The following is a 17,500-nucleotide window of genomic DNA, read 5'->3' on the forward strand; positions in this document are numbered from 1 at the left end:
CGTGTTGGTTTTGTGTACCTGATCTGCGGCCGGCGGCTCCCTGGCGGGTGGGCGGCCTGCCGGCCTGCTGGGAGGTCGAAGGCGATGAGAGGAGGTGGAGGAGGGCGTGGCTGCGTCATGGCGCCCGGCGTGTGCTTTTGTGCAGGAGTTGCGCCTCTGCGGCAGCTGGGGAATCCGCCCCGTCCCACCTGGGCGGCCCGTTGGAGCGCCCGGCCGCGGCAAGTCCTGTCTGGCGGGGGAGGCGGAGGAGCGAGCCGCCCGTCGGGCCTGCTGGAAGCGGAGGCGCTGCGTTGCCGGAGGCGTGGCCTCTGTTGGGCGTCGGTGGGAGGGGCTTCTCTGCTGTGGGAGGAGGAGGTGGGCGGGCTTGTGCCTTCTGGCCGGAGTCGGCGGGCGTTACTGCGGCCTCCTCGGTTAAAGGTGGAAAGGCGGCGGGCGGAGGTGCTGTGCTTCATCCGCCCCCGCCGCCCGCCGCTGTTCTGGGAGGGGCAGATGTCGGGAGCGGGCGGGGCGCTGGTGCTCGGAGAGGGAACTGGTTGGCCGGGAGGCGGGAGAGGCGGCCTGTGGGGGCGGGGCGCGGGCCCGGGACCCAGGGGCCGCCATGGGCGGACAGCCACAGAACCACCCACAGAACCATCTGTGGAGGGGGGAGAGAGAGAGAGAGAGAGAGAGAGACACAGGAGAGAGAGAGAGAGAGAGACACAGGAGAGTGTGAGAGAGAGAGAGAGAGACACACAGAGAGGAGAGAAAGGAGAGAGAGAGAGATGTTAGTTCAGGACCAGTGGCGGTTCGTCCATAGGGGGCGCTAGTGCGCCGCCCCTCTTAAAATTTGGAGATGAAAAAAAAAGAAGAAGAAAAATAAATTAAAAAATCCTGTCAAAAAACATTATATGCCAAATCATTTAAATAGTAAATATACCGTGTTGACGCGCTAAATTCAATTCAATTCAATTCAGTTTATTTGTATAGCCCAATTTCACAAATTACAAATTTGTCTCGGAGTGCTTTACAATCTGTACACATAGACATCCCTGCCCCAAAACCTCACATCGGACCAGGAAAAACTCCCAAATAACCCTTCAGGGGGAAAAAAGGGAAGAAACCTGCAGGAGAGCAACAGAGGAGGATCCCTCTCCTAGGATGGACAGATGCAATAGATGTAATGTGTACAGAAGGACAGATTTAGAGTTAAAATACATTCAATGAATATGACAGGGTGTATGAATAGTTCATAGTAGGCATATTCCACGATGGAGACCTCCACGATCCATCAGGCAGATGGCGGTGGGAGGAGGGTGGGCGGAGTCTCAACAGGACAGTGGCGGGTCATGAGCAGTGAATTCCATGACCCAGGCGATCCATCAGGCAGATGGGATCTATGCCGTCTCATAGGGTCCGATGACCCCATGAGACGTAAAGTCAAAGGACTTCCGGGAGAAAGCAGAGTTAGTAACGTGTGATTGAGAGATGAAAATTCATCCTTAAGGAGAAAAAAGAGGAGATAGGTACTCAGTGCATCCTAAAACGTCCCCGGCAGCTATAAGCCTATAGCAGCATATCAAGGGCTGGACCAGGTGAACCTGATTCAGCCCTAACTATAAACTCTGTCAAAGAGGAAGGTCTTAAGTCTACTCTTAAACGAGGTGACTGTGTCTGCCTCCCGGACTGAAATTGGAAGCTGGTTCCATAAAAAAGGAGCTTGATAACTAAAGGCTCTGGCTCCCATTCTACTTTTTAAGACTCTAGGAACTACAAGTAGTCCCGCATTTAGTGAGCGTAGCTCTCTAGTGGGGCAATATGGTACGACAAGCTCCTTAAGATATGATGGAGCATCACCAATCAAGGCTTTGTAGGTTAAGAGAAGAATTTTAAAAGTGATTCTTGATTTTACTGGGAGCCAGTGCAGAGCAGCTAGTGCAGGAGTGATGTGATCTCTTTTCTTAGTTTTAGTGAGAACACGAGCTGCAGCATTCTGGATCAACTGGAGGGACCTAAGAGATTTTTTTAGAGCAGCCTGATAATAAGGAGTTGCAGTAATCCAGTCATGTAGCAACGAACGCGTGAACCAATTTTTCTGCATCTTTTTGAGACAAGATGTGCCTGATTTTTGAAATATTACGTAGATGAAAGAATGCAGTCCTTGAGATTTGCTTTACGTGGGAGTTAAAGGACAAGTCCCGATCAAAGATAACGCCAAGATTCTTTACAGTGGTGTTGGATGCCAGGGCAATGCCGTCTACAGAAACCACATCACCAGATAATTGATCTCTGAGGTGCGTGGGAGACCGTAAACCCCTGTCAACAACCACTTAAGTTAATGTGAAAAAATATAATATATCGCCATTATCACGGAGAGAAGCCCCTCCCCTTTTTCGAGGCGCTGGTCTAACGTGTGTGTACGGCATCGATACAACATTTCAGTCGTTTTGGCAATGACCGCTTCACATTGGCGGATGAAACCGGGAATCTTGGCGCACAAATGTGCCGATTTGGATTATTCGACAGATCAGAGACCCGTATGTTCCCTCAGCCCATAGAGCAGTGTTGCCAGGTCCATGGTTTTCCTGCGGAATCGGCCACTTTTGAAGTGTTCTTGGCAGGTTGAATTTTTGTCCTTGGTTAGGGTAGACCTATTTTGCATGCAAATTACATGAATATCTTTAAATAAAATCCATATTTTAAATGAAATAATTTATTCATACCCAAATCCTACCAAACTGACTCAAGATCAGCACGTACACACATTTTATTTATGATAATATACTGTATAATTACACAAGGCCATTTTAGGACCTAGGTGAAATAACTTGAGGGAAAACTGCTTTTAATGCTGGCAAACTAAACATATGTTGTTACTTTGTAGATATTACAATATATTTGGCAATGATAGCAATGCTGTTGGACTTTAAAAGCAGTGTATATGGTTTGTACGGGCATATTTTGAGTTCTGATATTGGGCTGGTTTTGGGCTGGTTTTGATTGGCCATTGGGCTGGTTTTGTCACACAGACCTGGCAACCCTGCTCACAATGGTTTTATATTGCTGAGGGTGAGTTGAGTGAAAAACGATGTTGCACTATTTTGGCTATATTCTTCAATAAAAATTAACCGTTTATGTTACATACAGTAATGGTCGCAATCGATCACGGTGTCCAGCTGTCGTGTCATTTAGACCGTCAACATATACGTTTGGTGGCGGTCTCATTGAGCCACTTTGGCACCGTTTGTTTAGCTACATCCGTCGCTTGACGTATATTTTCCTTGTGTAAATTGTGTTTTGCGTGTCTAGGAAGTGGAAGTGCAGAGACAGATCAGAAGGCACATGTGTGTGTTCTGTTGTCTTCTGCAGGTATGTGTTTCCCTTTTGTTCAAAGTTAGAATTTTCTCTGTTTCTGCTGAAATGACTCTGGCTCATGTAGTTATTTATTTTGTCCATTAGGGGTCTCTGTTTTCCCCTTGTATGTTACATGTCATGGTTTTTGATGATAATTGTTATTATTTAGATTTAATGTGGTCCTGTCTTCCATGGACAATGGTTTTATTTTGCTGAGGGAAGTGGAAGTGCAGAGACAGATCAGAAGGCAAATGTGTGTGTTCTGTTGTCTTCTGCAGAATAAATAAGTGCTGGAAAATCCACCATCTGAGCCGATTCTTCCATGCCCGTTCCACATCTGTAACATCTGCTCTGAACCTCTTTCATGTGAGGTGAAACTCTTTATTTTGCAAACCTCTAAAACCCAACCCAATGTTTCTTAAAGAATTCTGCCTGAACCTCTCATGCCCAAAGTTACAGTGTGTTGATAGTTGTTATTGGACAGTGTTGAGCACGCTGTGTTCTTGAAATAAAGCTTTGGTTCTACTATATTCTACTCAAAACCTCTTTCTCATTGTTGAGTGATATTTAAACCGCGTCGCCCAACTGCCCCCCCAAAAAAATTCACCAGCCACCACTGTTCAGGACGTTACGGAAGAATAAAAACATCATAAAATATCAAAATATGCTCATTTATATTTTTATGCCAGGCGCCCGTGAACTGATCATTAACATCGGTGCGTCGCCGTGGTTACAGTGGAACAGGTCGAGTCCACGATCTAACATTAACATCTTCCTCATCGAGCTCTTCCAGACTCGAGGTCGCTCAGGAGAATCAAACCGAGAGTTCATCCATGATTCACGTCCTCCGGGCTCCAAGAGGAGGAGACAACCTCCCAGTCCACATCGGCTTTTGTTACGCTCTCATGTGGACCGATGGATTTCAGGACTTTAACTTAAATGTCACGACTAAACTGAAATCTCGGTATAAACATGAAACATTGAGAACATGTTGCGTATTGAGAGCGTACGCCGGCCTATATTTTGAGCGTCTTTCTTTAAAAAACATATTAATTATTTCAAACTCGGCGAAATGAATGTGATTATAACACATTTCCAGGACTTTTATGATTTAAGTTTTTCCATGACTTTTCCAAGCCTGAAATGACCATTTTAAAATTCCATGACTACATTAAATATATAGAATCAGAGAATTAAAATAAAGCAAAGAATATTTTTTACCTGCAACTGGCGTAACTTTGGCACACCTCCTTGGAAAAGGCCTCCCATTCCCATTGGCCCTTGCCGCCTCCACCATCACCACCACCTCCTCCTCCTCCTCCACCACCACCTCTTCCTCCACCTCCACCTCCTCCTCCTTCTGGTGAAATAAGACCCGTGTCAACATAATAAAATTAAAGCATAACAATAAATACATTTTATATGGAAATATGTAGAGATAATACTCAGTCAACTTCATGCTGGTGAGAAGCTTCATCAAAATATTGTTTCTTTTGTGTGTTTACATTTTATAGTTAATTTGTGCGATATGAAGAAAGATATTATGATTCAATGCAAGTCAACGTGACCTTGGCGAACGTCGGCTAATTAATTTGAATATAAAAACTGACCCAAGACGTCAGATAAATAGATTTTTCTGGGTGTTTTACTGCCTCTGAGTCTCTTTCTACTTTGTGAAGACTGTGGTGACACGTAATGTAACATAATTCACCTTTAGGAATGGTGTTGCCACACGGACAGTTAAGCATGTGGCACAGAGGTTGATGCATGTCATTCCTGCTAACTCGCTATGCTAAGCAGTTGTGTGGATAAGGTTCTCTTCCTTGATGGATATTAAAGCTTGAATTCTATCCTGAATACTCCGTCTCCGACTCCGTATCTCCGGCACTACAAGACCATGAAATACGACAGAGCTCCACGAAGAAGCCGGTAAAGAACAATCTTTGACAAGATAAGTTCAGAAGTGTATTGTGTGTGTGTGTGTGTGTGTGTGTGTGTGAGCTCACTATATGATGGGGCTGCTGCAGTCGTTGACGGCCCCGACCTTCTTCAGCCTGGCGCCTTTGCAGATGAGACTTCCTCCTCACAGCCGGAGCTCCACATATCTCGATGTGCTCTCCTTGACCTTGGAATAGCCTCTTGGAACCGGAGCGTCACCGACCCGTACGAGGAGCTCCGTCTCTTCCAGGAGCCGGCGCTTGCGTTGTCCCGAACTCCGGGCCGACTATTTGCGTTGCCGTCGAACCCGACTGATCTGGATGGATCCACGGCGGGCGGCTGCTGAACAGACGTGCCGGCTCTGGACCGGGGCTCCCTTCCGGAAGCGTCCCACTGGGGTAGAAAGGTGCTGAACGTCCTGCAGGGGTTCCCGCCGCCCGGTCCTGCGTCGGGCCTCCGACCGCTATCGGGGGAGACAAGGAAGTAGGAACAGAAAGACCAGACGCCGAAGCTGCGTTATCCATTCACACCGTTTGTGTTGAAAAGACAAAAGAGAGTTCGATGCCGAGTCGTTACCGTGAAATCCTCCGAGTCGTCCATCTCTTGGTTTCCTCTCGTCTCCTGTGATTTGTAATCCGAAGGCCGCGATGCGCCGCACGGGAATCTTTATAGACAATCGGTACAATGGTGACGGATTGGAAAATTCTCTTTGCACCCCGACCCCCTCCTGACACCCGCGGGAGTCTGGCTGTAAACTGCCCCCCCCCCCCCCCCACAGCGAGCTCAATGCAGGTGTTTCTCCTTTTGTGTCGCCGCAGCCAAAGTGCAGAGCTCAGCCGGCTCGTGCTTCCAGAAAAAAAAAACGTGGGAGCCAAAGAATTCATTCCAGAGAGGAAACCACACGGCGACGCAGTAGGGGCGAGATCCCCCTAGCGACGCTGGCACTCAGTGGCACTTGCCAGTAGTTGCCACAGCTACTCAGTGGCACTTGCCGGCACTTGCCAGCAGTTGCCAGCAGATGCCACTACTAGTCAAAAAGTGCCACTACTAGTTAAAAAGTGCCACTACTAGTCAAAAAGTGCCAGCAGACGGAGGGTCGGCCGCAGTGACGAGTCTGCGACGATTTAGTGACAAGCTTCACTGAAGTGCCCGGACAGCGGAAGAAATCACTTTCATGATCACAGAATGGAGGAGCTGCGGTTTAGCTAGATAGATAGATAGCTAAAATAGCTAGATACACAGATGGATGTGTGTATATATATATAAAAGACACTAATTAATATATATATATATATATTAATTAGTGTCTTTTATGAACTTACTGACAATATGCAATAAGATAGTGCTGTACATTACTGCTGTACTATATTTAATATTGTTTTGCTACTACGTTTCACTTAGTACTCTATTACACTTATATACCATGATATTGTAACGTCTCGGACGTTATGGCACTGATGTCACGGAGGCGGGGCGACGTTATTAATCCTCCCTTTATTGGGCATCCACCAACACATACAGCGTGTTCCTCTCAGCTTAGCAGGTCGAAAGTCAACAACAACGGTTCCCGTCAACCACCCTTAACTCCCGTTTTCCGACAGGTTAACCCGCCTCCCCTCTACTCCGCCAATCACAGGCACGCCCCCTCGACCAGCACGCACGGTGCCACACTTTGATTGACAGCCACTTCACAGGGTCGCTACAATATATTACGTGAAACGTAGTAGAAGCAAAACAATATTAAATATAGTACAGCAGTAATGTACAGCACTATCGCATATTGTAAGTAAGTGTCTACAAAGACACTAATTATATATATATATATATATATATCCATCTGTGTATCTAGCTATTTTAGCTATCTATCTATCTATCTATCAATCTAGCTAAACCGCAGCTCCTCCATTCTGTGATCATGAAAGTGATTTCTTCCGCTGTCCGGGCACTTCAGTGAAGCTTGTCACTAAATCGTCGCGGCCGACCCTCCGTCTGCTGGCACTTTTTGACTAGTAGTGGCACTTTTTAACTAGTAGTGGCACTTTTTGACTAGTAGTGGCACTTTTTGACTAGTAGTGGCATCTGCTGGCAACTGCTGGCAAGTGTCACTGAGTGCCAGTGCTTAAACTTTAGACTAACAGTGGCATCTCCTCAAAGGAGAATTTCATGGAGGTATAACAGTATGACATGGTAAAGAAATTAATTATATATTCTTTATTATTAAAGAAAGGCGGGTACATTATACATATCATGGTATATAAGTGTTATATATTACGAAGTGAAACGTAGTAGTAGCAAAACAATATTCAATATAGTACAGCAGTATTGTACAGCAATATCGTATTGCATATTGTAAGTAAGTCTAAAAAAATACATTATCTATGCAAGTCTGTGGCACTTGCCACAGACTTGCCACTGAGGTGCCAGTGAGGTGCCAGTGAGGTGCCAGTGAGTTGTCGCTGAGTACTGGCACCAGGCGGCACTTGCCACAGACGTGCCACTGAGGTGCCACTGAGGTGCCAGTGAGTTGCCAGTGAGTTGCCATTGAGTTGTCGGTGCCAGTGATTGCACTCGCCCTCTCTCCGGCGACGAGGACCGGACAATGGAGGCGTGGCTCCGTGTGGTTTTGGCGTCGTGGGGAAGAAGGATTTCTATATTTTAATTACGACGCTCAGCGGCTCCAGAATGACCATGAAGGTGAATCAACACATTTCTGATGATAAACAAACATCAGGCAGTCGACTTGATGGGGCAGAGAAATAAGAGAAAGGATTCAAAGCTGGAATAAGTCCCGTTTCAAACAAAATGCCATATAGTCAGGAAGCCTTCTGAACCAATGTTACCCAGTAATTATGGTAATAATACAAAGACAGAACTGCCATTGAAAGATGTTTATTTAAAACATGAAAACTAAATCTAATACAGACAATATAGAAAGTCAATGAAATAAAAGGTTTCAAAGTAAAGGTAGAATACATGTTATGCAATCTCTTAAAGCCACATGGTCTGTTGTGGATTTCTACAGAGTTCTAATGTCGGGCTTATCAGTAGTTCCTGAACGCACCTGTAGCTTCAGACCATGTAAAGGCGAATGGCTCTCTCCAGAGCTGGTGTCCCTTCTGGGCTCCTGTAGTGACGACCGACACATTCAGAGGAAAACAAGTTCACATCAGAGATCACTAAATATGTACATTTATTACCACAGATGACACGTCTTTTTATTTCAAAATGTGTCTCTAATTCAGTATTGTAGTACTAAAACTTCTGTCTAGTGTATAAATACACCGGACGCGTGAAGACTACTTTCATGTGTTTATGTATTCATGGTGATGCATTATTGTTCAGGGACCTTTTGATCATGGATAAAATAATCAGGCAGTTTGATTCACGGAGAGATGATCAGAGGAGAGGAGTTTGTCCCCAAAAAAGTAAACCCAGGAGAGAAGAGTGGGAGGAGCTTCTCCTTGAAGGAGCAGCCAGTGAAGGAGTAGATGAGAGCTGCAGCTTCTACATCATAGAAGGAGACCCGACCCTCCTCATAGTCCACAAACACCCCCACCTTCTGAAGCCCAGACTTCAGGGAGAGAAGAACTGGAGGGTCATGACGAGCGTAGCAACCATTTCTATTAATCAACTCTATAGTCCAGACACCATTCTGAGGACTCGGTGTGATGTATTCCTTCCTGTTGACCGACTCTCTGGTCACTCCTAAAGTCCAGCGAGTTTTTCCTTTAACTAGAACCTCAAAGTAAAATCTGCCAGAAGAGAAACTTTGCTTTCCCAAAACATAAACACACAAAGTAAATCTCTTTGGGTTGTCGGGGAGATTCTTCCTCACATCACCACGTTTCACTTGTTTCCCGTCATCAGAGAGGATGAAGTCATGATGAGCCGTTTCAGGATCAAGAGTCACATCCACTGCAAACTTCTGGACCCTCTTCAGCTCAACTTCATCCAGCGTCTTCATCATGTTACTGAGCGTCTCCTCCAGCTGAGACACAGCTCTCCTCACAGTCCCCTCATGTGATGCTGGAGGAACACTGACCTGAGACCAGTCCTTGGTGGGTGGTGGATGGTGGATGTTGAGGGACTGGACACTCTGGAGGAGGTGGAGGTGGTCTTCAGAGAGGGAGAGCTTCTCCACCTCAGTGCTCCTCTTCATCAGATCAGAGATCTCCTGTTCCATCTCTCTGATGGCGTCTTCAGCCTGTTTCTTGGTGCTTCTCTGCTTCTCTTCTATCGTAGTGATGAGCTCCTTCAGTTTCCTCTCCACAGACTCCTTCAGACCAGTGAAGACCTGAACACCTTCTGCTTTCTCTCGGTCTGCATCTTCCTCACTGAGCTTCACGTTGTGTTGGACCTCCTGAATCTTCAGGCGTCTCTTCTGGATCATCTCCTGAGTTTCAGCCTCTGTCTTCTGCAGCTCCACCTTCTTTCCTTCACATTCTTGTTTCAGAGGAACAACATTGTGCGTCTTGTGGTCCAACACAGTGCAGAGCATGCAGACACACGTCTGGTCGGTCCTACAGAACAGCTCCAGAGGTTTATCGTGCTTCAGACACATCCTGCCTTCCAGGTTCTCCACGGGGTCCATCAGCTGATGTCTCTTCAGGCCTGGTCTTGTCAGGTGAGGCTCCAGGTGAGTCTCACAGTAGGACTCCAGACACACCAGGCAGGACTTCAGGGCCTTCAGTTTGGTTCCAGTGCAGACGTCACAGGGAACTTCTCCTGGTCTGGACTCTTGTTGCTCTGAGCTGCTGCTGCTGGCTTTCTGCTGAGTCGACTGTCTGAACTGAGAAACCATCTCACAGATGAAGGTGTTGACGAGCAGCTCAGGTCTTGAGGTGAAAACCTTTTTACACAGTGGACACATGTTCTGGTTGTTGGTATTCCAGTAATCATTGATGCACTTCTTGCAGAAGTTGTGTCCACATGGTGTTGTGACTGGATCCGTGAACACATCCAGACAGACGGAGCACAGGAACTGGTCTTCAGACGGCAGGTTGCTGGCAGCAGCCATATCGACACCTAGAGGTCAAAGGTCAAAGTGTCACGACAAACGATTTAAATGCATCTTTATTCATAGATTTAGTTTAATATGACGTCACTCCTCGTCAGTCTTCCCTGAAAGCCATCTGCCCATGAGGAAATGAAAAGAGTGACTTCCTGTTTGATTCGAGCTTTAACACCAGTGAGTGAAACACAGTAAACATCAGCAGCTGTCACTCACCCGGTTGTGGCTCAGCTGTTGAGAAGACGAGCAAAGTGTAAGATTTAATATTTATTACGACAGAAACACGGAGACGTGTCTCGACCGTCGCTCCGACAAACACTTCGCTTCACTTTCACTTCAGGCGTGTGACGTCGAAGCCCCGCCTCTTCCGGCAGCTTGTTTGGGAGGTGGTGTTTCCTCCTGCAGGTGGAGACTTTACTGGAGTCACAGGTACGAGGCGCTTTAATCTCTGGAGGGAAACTAGTGCGTCTTCTCATCAGAAGAAGTCCGTCCCACATGTAAACAACCACGATGTTTGTGTCACGGTCCCATGCAGCTCTGCGGTGACGTCACTGTGAGCCCTCCCTTCCTTTCTCTCCGAGTCGCTGACCCAGAGGAGGAAGTTGAATATGTGCAGTCTGTTCGTGCCTTTAACCAACGCTCTGCTGACCCCTGCTGGCCACAGGAGGGAACACACCACCACTTTGGGGATTTGATGGGCAACGCTGCAGCTCCAAAATAAAAACTCCAGTTTCTTCTTCTGCACATGATTTTACTGCAGTGATTCTTTACAGCAAAGTGGTTTAATTCGGCAGAAAACGTGTTTACATTCACTTTACAGGAGCTTTTTCAGCCACTGACATGAATCAACCTTTTCTCAGATAGATTATATCAAAAGCCCAGTAATTTACATCCTAAAAGCAATATTATTCACCACTGCAGTTGAGTAAACACATCTATAAATGTATCTTTGAGAAGCAACACCATAAAGATATATTATATATATATTTTTTTAATAGACATATATAATTTATAAATATATTTATCTATAAATATATTTGTATAAATATATTTATCTATAAATATATTTGTATAAATATATTTATATATATTTTTTTTAATATAAATATATAAATTTATATAAATATATTTATATATGTATATATACCACCTGGGTCACAGGACCCGACTTGTGGATTTAATAGAAACGGGATCTGAAAAATGTTGGTGAGAAGCTCACATCCAGTCAGCTCGTCGGCCGAAACATTCAGAGAGAAGTCGGTGGGCGACTGGAACGCCGTTAGAAAGTTCCTCACACGACAATAAATTACAAAGAGACAGGAAAAAAGATAAAAACTAAGGAAATTTAATATCAACAGACAAATCGAGTCCATTCTCTGAACCGCTTATTCAATATTTTAGTCATGGGGCGCAGACATTGGGCCGATTACCTCAGAGCACACACACATATACACATACAGGACTGTCTCAGAAAATTAGAATATTGTGATAAAGTTCTTTATTTTCTGTAATGCAATTCAAAAAACAAAAATGTCATGCATTCTGGATTCATTACAAATCAACTGAAATATTGCAAGCCTTTTATTCTTTTAATATTGCTGATTATGGCTTACAGCTTAAGAAAACTCTAAAATCCTATCTCATAAAATTTTAATATTTCCTCAGACCAAGTAAAAAAAAAGATTTATAACAGCTGAGTGTTTGTCAAGGCTCAGGAAACCCTTGCAGGTGTTTGAGTTAATTAGACAATTCAAGTGATTTGTTTAATACCCTACTAGTATACTTTTTCATGATATTCTAATATTTAGAGATAGGATATTTGAGTTTTCTTAAACTGTAAGCCATAATCAGCAATAAATCAGAATAAAAGGCTTGCAATATTTCAGTTGATTTGTAATGAATCCAGAATGCATGACATTTTTGTTTTTGCATTACAGAAAATAAAGAACTTTATCACAATATTCTAATTTTCTGAGACAGTCCTGTATATACATACACACATATATCAGGGTGTCTACCGGAATAAACAAGTTACATTTACAACTTTTTAATACCACATCTAAATGAAATTTAAGACCAAACTTATGATGGAAATACAAATCAAAAGTGGAAATATACATTAATCTTTCCAAGTAAACACACTGATGTCTGTTCAAGATGAACAGTATGGTGTAATGCGAAAGGATACCATTGCTGTTATAAATTATATATAAATATAATATTTTCTAAACATTTGAAAAAAAAATCAATACAATTTAAAATGCAAATACATTTACATAATAGAATATGTGTGTGTGTGTGACAGAGAGAAACCTAGATCGATGGATTGCAGTGTGTCGAGTGTGGTAGTGTTTTGTGGAGGTGTGTGTAGTAAAAAAATTAAGGCCAATCATATTTGAATTTAAGACAATTTAAGACTTTTTCAGGCCTTATTTTTAGGGAAAGCAATTTAAGACTTTTTTATGACCCGCGGCCACCCTGTACATACATAAACATTCATACATATATGTAACGGACTTGTTCTGGCAAGGAAGAAGTCGGGTCCGCAGCTTTATTCTCCAGGCTCTATTCCTGCTGACGACATCCATACTTCAGCTCCCTCATAAATACAAAACTCTTATCTCTAAGAGGACAACGTTATATATAGATTGACAAAAAGGGGAAACCAGCAACCCTTAGTGGACAAAATAAATAACTGCGTGAGTTAGTGACTCAGCGGAAATTCTAAAGTTAACACAAAGGAAGAACAAATTTGATGATTCCAAGGGTATGTTGTGTTTTCAAGAATCTTCGAGTGCAGAACCGAGAAAGAATGTCTGGACAGTGCCAAATTATAATAAAAGGTGTTTCATTGAAAATATTACCAATGGTCAATAACGGTTGCGATACAGAGTATAACTCAGCTGAGGGAGCATGAATCACTGCGTCCACAGACCGCCAGGCAGTTAACTGTCTAACAGAAGTCAAGCTCACTAAATCTAATCCTCAGCTGGGGGCTTCTCACAGGATCACGGCCTACATGCAGCTGACCTGCATGCAGTGCATCTCTGCCGTCATCCAAAGGTCAAAAGCCTCGTCTCTCTGGCCTTATACCTCCCGGACGTCCCGGCCCCAGGGGAGATATTCCCTTCTCATTGGTTAACCTGTCTAGGTAAAACATTAGTCCTGATCCACTCATTGGCCGAGCCGTCTGTCCGTCGGTGTTGAAAGCGTGTCCACGCCCCTTGACACTTGAAGTCATCTGTCCCTCTTCCTCTGCGTCGTTCTGTCCCCTCTCTGAATGGCATCACAGGGGTCCTCAGAGGAGGGCCGTCCTCAGGACGCCTCTCCGTCTGCTACTCAGTGACCGTGTTTACATGCATTTGAATAACTGGCTTAGTCGGACTGAAATCGAATTATCCGTTTCATGTAAACACCTTTGTGTTCGACTATGTGCGGTCCGACTACGATCCGATTAACACCCCGGATAACTCGATCCGATCCGGTTGATATTTCGACTATCGCGGCATGTAACGGTGGATTGGATTAGGAACTGGACTTTGCGTCTTTGCGCATGCTTGAGATCCCGCCGCCCTCCTCCCTCCTCCTCCCCCCTCCTCTTCCCTCCTCCCTCCCTCCCATGTCGTGACCCGGAAGTCGAAAGAGACGATAATGTCACTATTAACATCATGCAAGAATAGTAGAGGGATGTAGCTTGCTCTCTGTTCGCCATCTTTCTCGAAATGTTGATGTTGTTGTTGGTTGTTGTTGGTGGTGGTGAAGAGGTCAAGCGGAAATGGCTGTATCACCACGAGTTGTAATGAAAACAGCGCCACCTATCGTATCGGATATGACATGCTTTCAAAGGCCAATGATTCTAATGACTCACTGCCATGTATATTGGGATAACAGCTGATCCCCCAAAAGAGAGCAGAGTCCGACTAAAGCGAGATTAGAATGATACCATCATGTAAACCACTGAGTCTCTCCGAGCCAGGTGTGAACTTCCTTCCCGGCCCCAATGCGCTCCATGAATGGGGTCTCTCCATGTCGGGGGAGGGGATCCCTTGCTGCCATTGATCTGTTTCTTGTCACACAGAAAGATTCATTTTACCAGTTACAGTAATCCATTAAATAATAATCCAGACCTTAACCAAACTATATTGTAAATTATTAAACAATAACACACATTCTATAACAACATGTATGAAGTTATGGTATATTAGTAGGGATGAGAATTGATAAGATTTTAACGATTCCGATGCCTTATCAATTCCTGCTTATCGAATCGATTCCTTATCGATTCTTTTTGGGCAAGGGGTGAAAAAAAGAGCACAAACGGGTTTATTTACATTAATTTTCTTTTATATAATTTTCTATCATGCTGCATACCATATACAGTATGTATACATACACATTTATATTTGTTTAAATAACCAAAAACATTTATACATATTCCTCTTGAACTTAAAATAAAACTTACATAACTTAAATAAAATGTATTCTGTTTAATTTAAACATGTTCCTAGAGATTACAGTGCTCCTTCCTTTTTTTTAAAGGGTATATGAACTGCGCTGCCAAAAATGAAACTAGCAGTGGCAAATACCAAGTGTGCAACCATCAATTGTTTGGATCATCAACAATTCTTGTGCAGAAAAATAAGCATGTCTGCTTTCTCCGGGAGGATCCGCGATCTCTCAGGACGTATTGTGTCTCCCGCCGTGGAGAACACTCTCTCAGGTGGAGGATGAACACAAAGATATGAGGAGGTGGACAAGACGTGCTCGCTGTAGCCCAGTGGTCCCCAAACTACGGCCCGCCTCCCCATGTGGCCCCGCCCCCTGAACAATATCAGAGACGCGTTCCGATTTATTATTTTTTTCACCTGGCCCAGCCGAGCACATTTTGTCGTGTGAAATGGAGCCAAACTTTAGAACGCCTCTGCCTAGTTGCCATGTTTGCTGCAGTCTGAAGAAGAAACTAAAAAGTTTAGCATGCGCAACGCCACAGAGGACCGTTAGAGAACCGTTAAAGAATTTGGCTGATTTATCCCAAACAATCGGTTCACTGGGAACCGGTTCTAAAACGGAACCGGTTCTCGATTCCCATCCCTATATATTAGTAAATCCTAATTTACATATTGCTTTCGTAAATTGTCTAATTCAACAGGCAACATTTCATATTTCTTCTACAAAAACGTGGATTTCGTTCATAAAAAGCGAGAGGCAGTCAGCTCTTTGATCCGGCGACGGGCCAGGCGGTTTTCCCATCATGCATCTGGTAACGCCCCCTTGTTCAAATGCTCAGCGCGGTCCTCGTCAGCGACCAGCGGCTCTGCGGCCTCGACGCGACGCTCTTCGCCCGCCTCCGTTTGTTGGGTCGTCACGGTTTCCATGCCGACGCCGGGCGTCGCCGTCCTCCATCCTTTGACCTTCTTCCCTGTGAAAACGTAGAAACCGCTTTGAGGCAGCGTTCACACAACTCGGGAAAGTCTGCGCACGTCGCCGAGGGCGTAGATCTTCTGCCCTCTCGAAATATTTCTCCAGATTTTTGATCTCTTTGGACCTCAAACAGCAGAATGTAAACTCCGTGAGACGGGGAGAAGGACGACTCTTTGGGGAACGGGTCACGAGTCAGTCAGGACTGGATCGAGTCCCGGGGAATATTGTTGGAGTGAAATACGGCGAATACTAAATAATGCAATACTTTCTGCGAGAGCCGATAACTCATGTGTTCATGGGCTCTGATGTTATTTAAGTTTTAGTCTGAATATAAATATCAGGGTTCTTACACATGTTGACCGATGGATTTCCAGGACTTTTCCAGGACTTTAAACCAAATGTCCAGGACCAAACTGAAATCTCGGTTTATAAATGAAACAGTGAGAACATTTAGTATTTAAACTGTGAATTCCAAAGCATCCAGTATACATTAAATTAAACAAATGACCAGCGAACTTTCCAGTTAAGGCGCGTTCACTTGCAACACAGGGAAAATAATTGCGCCGCCAGTATGAGAGCGTATGCCGGCTTATATTTGGAGCGTCTTTGTTTCCAAAACATATTTTTTATTTTAAACTCGGCGTGAATGAACACGTGAAAATAACAACATTTCCATGACTTTTTCGAAACTTTTGTGATTTAAGTTTTTTCCACGACTTTTCCAGGCCTGAAAATGACCATTTTAAAATTCCATGACTTTTCCAGGTTTTCCATGACCGTACGAACCCTGAAATATGTTTGTCCTCATTTTTTTCTTCCATAAAGAGCCATAATATCACATTCTATTATTCATGACACGTTATAGTGTCGCGATGCAGTTTATTCCGGGTATGAAAAGGTTTTCGAGCTCAGGTTGGGATCTGGCGTGTCGATCAGGAGAGACACGACTAACGGACGAACATCACAACGTCTGCAGGGATCTCAGATCTCACTAAACGGTTCTGGCACCAATAACATGTTGGAGAGAAGTTTGTAACTTACAGATTGCTTTACGATTCCACAGAAAAACAGCGGCGACGATGATGATGATGATGACGATGACAATGATGATGACGAGTCTCCAGTCAGTCGAGTCCTTTGCAGCGACTGAAGAGACGAATGAAAAGGTGATGCAGGTTTTTTATTTCATGTGTTTTTTCCTTCTGATGATTCATTTATAGTGAAGAAAACAACATTTAGACTCAACTGTCAGTCGGATGAACTCGTGTTCAAAGACGATGTCAAATAAATAAAAAGAGACTCAAACTTTTCTCTTTAAAAACATTTACCTGGATCTTCTGATTCAGGTTCTTCTGTCACTGGAGTGGAGCTGGACTCTGTCGGGTTCTGTCGGGTTCTGTTGACTAAACAAACAAATCTCCCTCAGACAGAGAACACGTTAACACTCACAAACACCTGGTTCAAGAAACGAGTTCAAATCTCCACGAGTTAAATAAACAACACACCACCTGTTCTAGAGTTTAGGGTCACAGACAGTTTGGTGTTCTCCATGAAAACTCAACTTTTATTCATCAAATTAATTTTAAATGAATATACAATCTAGTCAAAACATTGAGGAGGTTATAAATCATGTTTATTGTAAATATTAATGTTGTTCTTCTTGTGGCTCAAAGGAAGGCCAGTTTTATAGCTTCTCTCAGCAGCATAACTGTAAGAGCCACAAGTGTGTTTTTAGTAAATTTAAGTTTCAGAATTGTTTTTAATTTAATATTTAGATTTATGCTCATTTTGGAGGAACTA

At 44.1% G+C, this 17,500-nt stretch overlaps 2 protein-coding genes and 1 long non-coding RNA gene across 5 annotated transcripts in view; 1 reads left to right on the forward strand and 2 right to left on the reverse strand.

Annotated features, from left to right (window-relative positions):
• The first annotated feature begins 5,172 nt into the window (after positions 1 to 5,172).
• The window catches only part of LOC130189581 (uncharacterized), a 40,309-nt gene continuing 27,981 nt past the window's right edge, over positions 5,173 to 17,500 (forward strand). The window contains exons 1-2 of the long non-coding RNA XR_008830831.1: positions 5,173 to 5,259; positions 16,764 to 16,866. This is a non-coding gene — a long non-coding RNA (uncharacterized LOC130189581). The remainder of the gene's footprint in view (positions 5,260 to 16,763; positions 16,867 to 17,500) is intronic.
• LOC130189542 (E3 ubiquitin-protein ligase TRIM39-like) lies at positions 8,345 to 10,775 on the reverse strand. Its single transcript, XM_056408401.1, has 2 exons — positions 10,496 to 10,775; positions 8,345 to 10,293 (listed from the first exon to the last, which is right to left on the reverse strand). Exon 2 carries the CDS (start codon positions 10,283 to 10,285, stop codon positions 8,651 to 8,653), a length of 1,635 nt encoding a protein of 544 aa, XP_056264376.1. The 5' UTR covers positions 10,286 to 10,293; positions 10,496 to 10,775; the 3' UTR covers positions 8,345 to 8,650.
• The window catches only part of LOC130189565 (uncharacterized), a 32,374-nt gene continuing 30,187 nt past the window's right edge, over positions 15,314 to 17,500 (reverse strand). For all 3 annotated transcript variants that reach the window (XM_056408435.1, XM_056408436.1, XM_056408434.1), the window contains exons 3-5: positions 17,029 to 17,103; positions 16,742 to 16,846; positions 15,314 to 15,698 (exon numbers count right to left, since the gene is read on the reverse strand). In XM_056408435.1, coding sequence (XP_056264410.1) covers positions 15,529 to 15,698; positions 16,742 to 16,846; positions 17,029 to 17,103 — 350 coding nt within the window. In that variant the 3' untranslated portion in view covers positions 15,314 to 15,528. The remainder of the gene's footprint in view (positions 15,699 to 16,741; positions 16,847 to 17,028; positions 17,104 to 17,500) is intronic.

The sequence above is a fragment of the Pseudoliparis swirei genome, chromosome 24, assembly GCF_029220125.1.
Source record: "Pseudoliparis swirei isolate HS2019 ecotype Mariana Trench chromosome 24, NWPU_hadal_v1, whole genome shotgun sequence".
NCBI lineage: Eukaryota > Metazoa > Chordata > Actinopteri > Perciformes > Liparidae > Pseudoliparis > Pseudoliparis swirei.